General features: G+C 40.7%; 1 protein-coding gene across 1 annotated transcript; it reads right to left on the minus strand.

Moving 5' to 3' along the window:
• Positions 1-2,019: 2,019 nt before the first annotated feature.
• Positions 2,020-9,171, minus strand: yrdc (yrdC N(6)-threonylcarbamoyltransferase domain containing). Its single transcript, XM_080746387.1, has 6 exons — positions 8,964-9,171; positions 7,348-7,543; positions 6,587-6,701; positions 5,151-5,270; positions 4,735-4,865; positions 2,020-2,995 (listed from the first exon to the last, which is right to left on the minus strand). Exons 1-6 carry the CDS (start codon positions 9,160-9,162, stop codon positions 2,926-2,928), a joined length of 831 nt encoding a protein of 276 aa, XP_080602513.1. The 5' UTR covers positions 9,163-9,171; the 3' UTR covers positions 2,020-2,925.
• Between the last annotated feature and the right edge of the window lie 1,928 nt (positions 9,172-11,099).

Raw genomic sequence — 11,099 nt, forward strand, 5'->3', positions numbered from 1 at the left:
ATTTAGATCATTCATCCTATTCCTTTTCAAACATTGTTACAGTACTACTGCTATGCTTTTATTTATTTATTTGCTTTTAATTCATGTTTGAAATAAACACATTTGTTCAATCTATCTTACATGCCACCCCTCCTATACAAGCCCAGCCATTGAACTTCAAACTCCAATGTTAACAATATTAACACGTCCCTGCACTCCCAGGTTCTGGAGAAATGATAATGTTCTTATAATGTGTGAGGGGCACATCATCTCCAATTACTTTTAAAAATCTTTATTTTATTTTTGCATTTTCAAAACAATTACAAAAACATAAACTAGAAGATAGAGAATAAAGGTGATGTCACGAGAATGCCGCTTCCTCATTGGCTAAAAGTTCCTCCATGAACAATTAAACAGCATGTTGCCTAGAGCAGGGGTCGGCAACACAAAATGTTGAAAGAGCCATATTGGACCAAAAAAAACAAAAGAAATCTGTCTGGGGCCGCAAAAAATGTAAAAAGCCTTATATATTGTCGTTGTCGGGTGGAAACCTTGTATGTCCAAAACTAGTGAAAACAGCCGATCTACAAGCACACAACGCCTCGCGGTGCGAGGCGTTGTGTGCTTGTAGATCTGCTGTTTTCACTACTTTTGTGCGTCAGTGTTGTATGATGAAGCAGGGCTTTACTTTGCGAAGAGAAACCTGCAAATTTGAAACTTGGAGATACGAGTGTTCTGCCTGACAGTTACGATAAAGAAAATCGTAAAAAAAAAAAAAAAAAAAAAAATCCATTTTCATACATCTTTGAAAAAGCTCTAGGGAGCCACTAGGGTGGCGCTAAAGAGCCGCAGGTTGCTGACCCCCGGCCTAGAGCAACCACACTAATAAATTAAAATCGAATTAAAAAAATCACACCTAATGTGAAGTGAGCGGTGGTCGTGCTTGCATAACGTCTTCAGACTAGGATTTGAGTCTAAGATGTACAGGCTATGCTACACACACGTTTTTCTGTGCTACAGACATACGACATATGACATCACTAGACAAACATGATGCTACGTACACACGCTGAGGAAAAAGGCTACAGACACATGCACAGCCACGTATAGGAGCGGTCTACCACCGCTCAAAAATGATGACTGGCCCCTCAGGCATTATTAGTCAGAAGCAGAGAGGTGTGTTTTCACATGGTTAACATGGAGTGTTAAGTTGAATGGGCTTATACTGTAGAAGGGGAGTGTCTGATGACATGAATATCTGTAAACTCTAAATCTAAATATCGAATAAAGCAATTTTAAAACTGTCTGGGCACAAAAGCCAGAGCAGATGTTAAAATGACCCCTGAAGTAGACTTAGTCAATTTGGGCCCCATTTGGATCTGCACTTTACCTGCTTTCCCCCCCTCTACAATTAAAACCCTTTACCAAAAAATGCTGATCTACAAGCTCACAATGCATCATGTTATGTTGGGACACATTGTGAGCTTAATTTATACCGTACACCAGTGTTGCACAGCAAAGATACTAGAATTCTATAATTCTTCACTATCGTACCCTCCTGATTCACAAGAAAATGCAGATGACTAAGTGACTAAGGTGAATAAAACAAAGCTATAACATGGATTTTCAACCCTATATGCCCAAATGTGATATTTTTGCAAGAAAAGAAGACAGTAACAATGGAAAATAGTATGATACATTTATGGATTTTCAACCCTATATGCCCAAATGTGATATGTTTGCAAGAAAAGAAGACAGTAACAATGGAAAACAGTATGATACATTTATTGTTGCCCGGCCCCTAGCCAAGGTTTGTAGAATTATATGTACCCACAACAATAACTGTTGGTAAACAAACCATGCCCCCCCCTCTCCTCCCCCCAACTACAGTATTTGTGTACATCTTATTCAGATGTTTTTCAAACCATAGACCATAGTCACAAGGTGGCCACTTTGCTCTTACTTCACACTTAAGCTATTTTGCTCATACCCAGTGTTGCATAGTCTTGGGTCGAGCGCCCACGACAACCCATATCTTTTCTGAGCCAGGGTCTCGCACCCTCCCAAGTTCACACCGTGACTACTGTTTTAACAAAGAAACGAGCCTATATGCATATCAATAGACCTGTATAGTAGGTGTTGAGCGACGTTCGCGACCCCCCAAACATTGAATCACCATTGCACCACTAATCATTCCCGAGTATGAGCAAAATGGCCACCATGAATACTGTATGGTCAATGGTGCCACTTGGTCCAACAGTCGAGTATGATATTCCCCAAAACTCTGAAAGCGTAGGCTAATGAGCAAGTAGCTTCCGCTACAGTACAATACACGCAGATTGAAAAGACAGCCATCCTGCAACTATCAACCCAATAATCCCCCCACCTATAAAATAAAATAAAATAGATTGGCACTCTTAATAAATAAATGATGTGATTATAGTCTATACACAATGTACAAAGCCAAGTCGTTTACGTTACAATTAAAAGGCTACAACTGGAGTGTACTTTTGCTTGAAATTACAATCCCCCAAGTAACAAATGCAAATTCAACTAAGAATCCAACAGCATCACTTCCTGAGTAAAACCTGCTTTGATGACGGTAAAGCTTAACTTTTTACTGCAAAAAAGACACAAATAGCTCACAGGACTTGTAATTTTAAACTTCCTCTCAAATCTGTGGATACATGCTAACACTAATAAAGATGGAAGGGTTAAGTGTAAGCTATCCGCCAAGGCTCCAACAGAAACAGCGACCATGTGCCTTCAGTCCCATAAAACCTTTATACAGCAAGGATGGTGTTCTTCTTAAGTTATTAGGCACGTTCCCAGAAAAACAATAGTTCTTCCTTGTAAACAGGAAAAGGACTGATGTCTTTTGAAGAAGCCCTGAAGCTCTGAAATTGTTGTGCGTCTCAGCATGTTTTGTGTGATTAGTAGAAGGGTTCATTTATCCCCTGGGTCCTCCGACAGCCCATATTTATGCTCCAACAAATCCACCGTAGCGGAGAAGGCACTGAAAAAGGGGAAATTACATTTAAGTTTATATAAAAATATACATTTCTATTGCTTCAGATGGCCTCAAATCTATATTTCCAATTGCTTCCTATTCCCTGATTCATTCCCTGAAGAAGACCTCTGTGTAAGGTTTGGTTTCCTATCAAAATGCATGGTGGCTATGAGCTGTGCGACCTCTCTTCCTTTGCACCGTGGTCAGCACCTCAACGCTACTGGTGTGAGCCCTTCCAACCTGTTTTGTTCTAGGTCAGAAAGAAGCCGACTTAATCAGAGCAATGTTCAAAACGGACAATGCTAAGGTTGCACACAAATTAAGTGGGCCAAAAAAGTAAGGCGAGAGAGAGAAAGACAGAGTTCATGTTCATAATGCTACTGTTTTAAGTGTTAAAGATCCATCACTTGTTTTCATCATTTAAACGTGATACTCCATGAAATTTCACTTCCCACTAGCACCTTCTATTTGTGTCCCACAGTTTGGGAGCCAGAGGGGAGAAGGGAGAAGAGTCTGGGATGTGTGGAGCGTTGTCCAGGATGTTTTAGGGAAGGTTCTGACAGCTGCTCTGTCTTAACTTATCTGAGTGAGCGGGAGGGACTGTAGGGTTGATCGGGCTTTGAAGGTAAGAGGTGCCATACCACCCCATATCATCAATCCTACAATGGGTTATACTGACAAGTGACTTGACATTTTGCTTTGCTCTTCTTCATGGACCTACTTGCGGATAATACCACGGTTTAATATATATATATTTTTTATCAGGTATATTTTGTTCTTAGTTTTTTTCTCTTGCTTGATTTCCTTTCCTCCCTTGCCTTTCTTTTTGTACAGCTTGGACATACAAGCTCTCCCCCCATATCTTTGTAAACACTTGAGGTATGTTCTTCTCCCTGCTTTCACTAGAGCAGCGGTTCTCAAAGTGGGGTTCAGGGACCCCCTGGGGTCCTTGAGGGGGTATCAGGGGATCCCTAGTAAATGTGAGGACCAGTTCCAACACTCTTTTATTTTCGCCTATTCAAAAATAGATCTACAAGCTCACAAATTCCTCAACAGCTACTATAATGAATATACATTACAGTAGTTGGTGGTTTGCTGGTCGGGTGGTTCATTAAGGTATATATGCTGTACTTAGTTGCGGTTTGGGCGGCGCAGACTGTCTGTGTTTTGATGCTTTATTGTTTAGTCATAGACCAAATAGACGGGGTCCAACCTATGTTCCCCAGGTTCTATGTTCCCCGCTCTACTCTATGTTCCCCACCTCACAGCATTGGTTTTAGTGAGGTTATGGTTAGGGTTAGGGTTAGGGGTAGGCTTAGGTGGTAAGAAAGTGGGGAACATAGAACCTGGGGAACATAGGTACGGTCCCAAATAGACCACTGAATTTGAATTTCAATGAATAAAACAAATAGGTCATATAACTTGTCCTTGTGGACTACAGACACGATTGTGTAACAAATCTTGTACAGTATTGTTGCTGAAGATAAAATGAGAGCATCATTACCAATCAGAATGTGGCAGTGGCACAATAATAGTTTTATCTCAATGGTCTTATTTGCATACCGGTAATTGTTGGAAGTCAAATTTGTAATTAATTGAGCAGTCATAACTGACTGCCTATATATATACAGTAAATATGTAGATTTGTTTCTGTGTGGGAGGCCTATCTAAAATGGCGGTAGGCCATCATAAATACTGGAAACACTGATTCTACTGACCATCTACTTCGATGTGCCATTACTCACCAACCAGGCCTGATGATGCGGTATTTGCCGAGCACCGATAGGTCGACCACTGTTGACCCCAGTCGGCTCTGGTCTCCTATTGGTCCGCCGTCTACCACCACTGCTAGCCTAGGCCACAGATCCTGAAACTCCTGGACATGAATGAATAAAAACATCAGTGTTTTACAGATGACAAGATAATATATCTTTATAAAACCTGTGATTGACTGAGACATTGTTAACAATGTGATCATAAGTTCACATAACTTAGGAGTTAAGTGTCCATGTGTTGTGTGTGTTCACATTGTAGTAGCAATTATTTTGAAGATATAAGTCAAAAGTTACAAAATAAAAATATATAATATTTCAACATGCATTTCAACATCCATTTGTCTTAGAACAATTTCCCCCAACACAAAAAGTGTACTTTCACTCACATGTACAGCCACGGTGCTGGTGTGTGTGCTGATGTTAGCGCTGGTCAGTGCAAGTGGCTCCGCACACATCTGGCAAAGGCGTCTCAGGAAGTCGTGGTCTGGTATACGTACACCCACTAACTGGTGGGGCATGGAAAACTTCATTAAGAGTCCATAGGGACACCGGCATGTCATCACTTCCATTTTTTACGACTGACTGGATGGATGAATGAATGAAAGAGTGAATGAATGAATGTGTTCACATCATAAGGCTGGGCGATATTAGCCTAGCTGAGCTAGACATCCCCAGCCATGTTAAAACAAGGAGGGGATCTATACTGCAGTTAGTTAGCTGCATTAGTATATAGGCTGGCCCCAAGCTAGGGCGATATGACTTCAAATCAATATTACGATTAATTAACTTTTTGCACGCTACCATTGTACTACAACAAAGTATCGACCATTTTTGTGGTTGGATACCGATGCAATGCAACGTTGGCAATGGAGCACCCTTCATTGATTAAAAAGGGAATTCCCAGCTTTGACACTGACGGAGACGCCTGATGACTGCAGTGGAGCACAGGCCTTAGTGGTAAATCAGACTAATCAATTTAGTTGATTATAAAAAACTATTATACTTTCTTCATGTCGATTGAATACTTTACTTTGGTCAGAAATGTAAAGAGCACAAGGTCAGTCAGACAAGTCTAAAAGGAAAACAAACAAACAAAATCCTTGGGACTTATTTCCAATTCATCCACATATAAAATATACATACAAAATAAAATATATACAAATAAAACATATATATGTTACAGGATGTTTGGGTAACGCAGGACGTTCATTGTAAGAGCGCTTGTTTTGTCGTTCACCACACACTAATCACCACCAGGTGGCGACGACAGCCATTCACTCGCATTCACTAGTGAAGGCGCTGACGTCACTCGTTTGCGACTGTATTTACTAGCCTAGCCTAGCCTAGCCTAGCCTAGCTTAGCCATTAGCTCCATTGTAGTCACTTGGACAGGGTGTTTATCGTGGGCTTGCCCAGGCCTTACGGCCTGGGCATAAATATAACTATTGCATTCACCACGGCTTCGTAACTCGCGCGGCGGCCCTGGCCCGCTCTTCGCGGCCACTCGCACCTGCGGTGCTCGGGGGCGAAGAGCAGGACCAAGGTCCGCTGGCCTGCGCGCCGCTTGCAATGTCGTGGACAATCGAGCGGGCGCGGCTCCGCCTGGAGGATGTTGCTGTGGGCGACCGCTTGTTCCGCCCCGTGCTGCACACCGAGTGCTCCGTTTCTCGACCGTCCTGTTTCTCTTTAAAACCGTGACATATACATACACATAAAAGCTGCTTCTCAATTATTTTAAGTCTGTAGTCTTAAAAGTCGGTTTTGACATATCTTTAGTTAATAGCACCTCATGTGTCCAGTTTGAGGGATGGACTTCACTTACCGGAGTGAAAGGGTTGAGGTCTGGGTTGAGTACCTCTGACCTTTCAAACACCAGAGTAACTGGACCAGGCAGCAAGTCACCTAGAAGCTCATCCTTCACCTTCACCTTACAGTACCTGTTCAGGGACAAGGACATGACACATACACATCACATAAGGTCAACTGTACCCTTTTGAAGCTTCAATTGTTATATAGGGCAAGTGGTGCTCGGGCAAGTTTGGCTCGACAATTAACATAACAGAAAATATTATAAGCAGATCTCTTTTTTTCCCATTTCTTATATCACTTAAGCTCTGTATTATACAGTACTTCGTTGTACAATGGTTCTGTGCAAAAAAAATAGAAAACAGATGATCTACACGCTGACAAAGCTTCGCATCATGACACAGTGTGAGCTTGTAGTCATCTGGCAAAAGTTTGAAATAATTAGGATTTTGATTTGAAATCATATAAACCAGCCCTAAGGGGAAAGCAAGTCTTCCCAGTTTGGTCATAATAAAATACAGTAGAAATGTATGTATGTTAACAACTTCTCTTTGCTTGCTTGTCTTTATGTATAATAACTGGGTTTCCTGCAGGACAAAATGTAGTCTAGGTGCTACTGGAGGGGGGTGAGAATTCCTGCGCACAATATGGACAGAATTTCAAACCTCAATATATCTTATAGCGATACAATATACATCATTGGATTCACACACATTTTATATTCTAATTGTAGCAACAGTGAAAACTAAACATTCTTCAAAAACAACTAGATCCTACTTATAAATGTCCTGAGTTTCTCCGACACAAATGGCCAGCGGTTTGTTTCCGTTTCGTCCCTTGATGTCATAAATCTTCTTGATGGCCTCTGAGTTCTGGGCCAGACACGCCAGGCCATAGATGGTGTCAGTGGGCAAGGCCACGACCTGGCCCTCCTTCAGAGCCTCCGCAGTGACGTTCAGGATGTCAGCGCCATCTAGAGGACAAAAAGAACAAACCTGGACATCACCTCCATGTCAACTCTTTGCAATCCATCATTGTCCCACCCTTGCAAAAAAAAAAGAAGCTGATCTACAAGCCAGCTGCCTATATTAGTGAGTTGAGAGGATGCCTGGTAATCAGAAGGTCACTGGTTGGTCTTCCTTGGTCCAGTCCACCCATGTCAAAGTGGTGACAAGCTGGGACACCCGCTGACCTATCGGTCCAGGTGCTCTGTGCAGCCTGGCTGACAGTGTGTTGTGGGTTCGAATCCCATTCCCGACGACCTTTGCTGCATGTCACTCCCGAATCCCCATCGCTCTCTCCGTTTCCTGTCTATCTTCACTATCCCCTATCAATAAAGACAGAAAAGGTCTGTGTGCTTGCTTAACTGAACATTAACATCTGAGCAGTCATCAGCTGGGTAAAGCTCCATAGTGTCAGGAGGAGTTAAGGAGAACTCCTTCTAACACTACGGACCAGAGCTACCCCAACAACAACTTGTAGATCAGCTCTTTTTTGGGCAATCGACACCGTCGTAACTTTATAGAGCGTGTGCTTCATCAACTCCCATTATTATGAAGACTATGTTTTGAACTGGTGTTGGGAGTGAATTTGGGTCACCACATGGAACTATTGGGTCAACACATGGAATGGATGGATGGAAAGCGTTACTTCTGCATTCTTCTTCTTGTTATCTCAGGGGATTCTCACTGGTGTAAAGTAACTAAGTACATTTACTCAAGTACTGTACTTAAGTACAATTTTGAGGTACTTTAACTTTACTGGAGTATTTTAACATTTCTGCACTTTTACTACTCTACTCCACTACTTCTCAGAGGCAAATATTGTACTTTTACTCCACTACATTTGAAAACTTTGGTTACTAGTGAGTTTGCAGAAATGATATTATAAAACATACATACATTAAGCACTTCAGCAGTATTTAATACACAGGCTATTTGAAAATAGCAGATCTACAGGTTCACAACAGTTAACTTGTAGATCTGCAATTTTCAAACATTTAGCACATTTACTTTTGGCATTTTTGATGCGAATACTTTTGTACTTTTACTCAAGTAATATTTTCAATACAGACCTTTTACTTGTAACAGAGTATTTTTATATTGTGTTACTGATACTATTACTCAAGTAAAACATTGGAGTACTTTTGACACCATTGCACATTCCATATCAACTGTACGTTATAAACGGTTTGATTGATTGAATAATTTATTAGAAGTTTGCAACAGGAAAAGTACAGTTTCATGACAGTACAAATCACTGGTACAAGGTCAACTAAAAGGAGATCCTAGTAAGGTTTTCGGCTTATTTACACAGAACCACTTCATGTATCTCACACAACATTGAAAGACAGACATGGCAGACGTTTATAGTGAGTTTAGGTGAGGTTATACCTGCCATCTGGCCCTCATGCCGTGCAGATGGTCCATTGACAGTCTCTGGTGACAGAGGCAGCACTTTGGTCTTCAGCTCTTTACACATCACTGCTGCTTGTTGTCGTCTCGTGACAGCGGTGGAACTGTGAGCGTGTTTTCTTGATTCGATCAATTTAAAACCTAGACAATAAACGCGCTTCATGAAACGCCGCTTCATACATTAACATTATCATAACATAATCACACACACACGAGTCGACTTCACACCATGTTGTCGTCGCTTGAATGATGATGAAACCTCTTCCGGGTAACGCCCACAGATGGTTTCTTAAAGCAACATTGCAGACTCTCGTTATCAGGCTTCATTCACACCAAGGAGTGATATATCCTCTCCGTGTCGTTTGACAGTAGAAAGAGTGAAACCTCAATCTGAATCGGAATGATTCTTAAACATTCTCTCACTATGCTAACTTCTTTATAGTTGGTGTAGGCCTAATATTGTAATTTAGCTGGTGACCCCCTGGAACCCCTTCAAGGACCCTTGGCTGGGAGGCCCTCAGCTCCCAATTTGACAACCACTGACTGATTGATAAACAGGCTCCACCTGTGCACTATAAAAAAGGTAGAAAAAAAAAAGAAAACACTAGAGCAATACTAGAACAGCAGCCAAGCAAGAGAAGTGGACTATAGTATAAACTCATGGCTTCTATTTCAGGTAACAAAACACAATTGCTTTGTTAGGCACTCATATACTGCAATGTCAATGTGTCCCATTATACTTTGTTATGATCTTCAGATGACAAACCGCAAGACACACACAAGGCTGGTGAAAATGCTGAACAAGATGGCTCAACAACAAAGGTCACCAGTTACATCAAGTCCATGAAATTGCCCAATGCTGATCCAATAACATTTGCATATTTGTCAAGCGTGTAGAGCGACCCATTATGTTATGTTTTGTCCAACACTACAGCTCTTGTTGGAAGACATGGAGAGCCAATTGCAAGACCTGGAGGACAAGCGGAAACTATGTGACAGAGTGTTGAAGGACTGCCAGGCCCTGCAGAGCATTCTGGCGGTGAGTTTGTCCAACCTCAGCCTGCACTTTGCTTTGAACACATCAGTGAGACCTGAGGCCCTTCTAAAAATGTCTTCTAAATCAGTTCAGTTTTTTGTAAAACTTGTTTCTTATAGGTTGAGTAGTTGTAATTTTTTAAACATAAGCAAAATTTTTAGTTAATGTTCGCTTTAATATATATATTTTTCACAACATCAGATCGACAAGCACTGCACCAAGTGATATGCTCTATAGTAGTAGCCAAAACATGTATACATTTAAAAATTGTTCAAATAGCTGATTGACAAGCTCAGAAAGCATTTGTTGTGAGCTTGTAGATCTGCCATTTGAACTTTTTTTGCATGACATAATTGCTCCATTAATCAACTTAAACTATGTATTTGTGTTCTACAGAAGAAAGGTCTACAGGATGTGACGCGACCAACTCAGGAGTGACCTGAAGTGAACTTTTCCAATGATGCCAATATTACAACTTAAATAAATCTAATTGAATTAATCCACATCGCCATTCCTCAGTTTTTCCCCCTTTTTTAAAGAAGAGCACTGTGACATGGATACTCTTTTTTATTAGTATTATATTGCTCTCAATTCAAAAAGTTATTACTTTATCATAATACAACATTACTTTATACAAAACAAGCATAAGCAAACATTTTCACATTATACATTCTTTTAAAAAATACAAGTCCTTTACAATTCCTCACTCTTTGGGTGTTAAGACATTTGATTTGGAAGCATCTTGTTCATTTTCTCTCCTTGCTAAAATTACCCCTTTGAATATGTTGGAAATGGGAGAGGTTTCTCCTATGTACAGATTTCCAGAATACATTATTCAGTTTAACAAGTCTTCCTGAAACATTCTGCTTCCAAACAAATGCCACCATCAGTTTTATTTTGCTCATGGAACATTTCTGGTATACTTCCAAGAAAAGACAAATTGAAGGCTCAAATACAAAAACAAATTCTTTGCTTATAATTACAACACAAAAGTCAGCTTTCTGTAATACCCCATGAAGGCAAAACCAGTGTTTGATTTTTTCTTTTTTTTTTTAGGGCAATTCAACTTTGTAAGGTTT

Source organism: Nannobrachium achirus (assembly GCF_963921795.1).
Source record: "Nannobrachium achirus genome assembly, chromosome: 2".
Lineage (NCBI taxonomy): Eukaryota > Metazoa > Chordata > Actinopteri > Myctophiformes > Myctophidae > Nannobrachium > Nannobrachium achirus.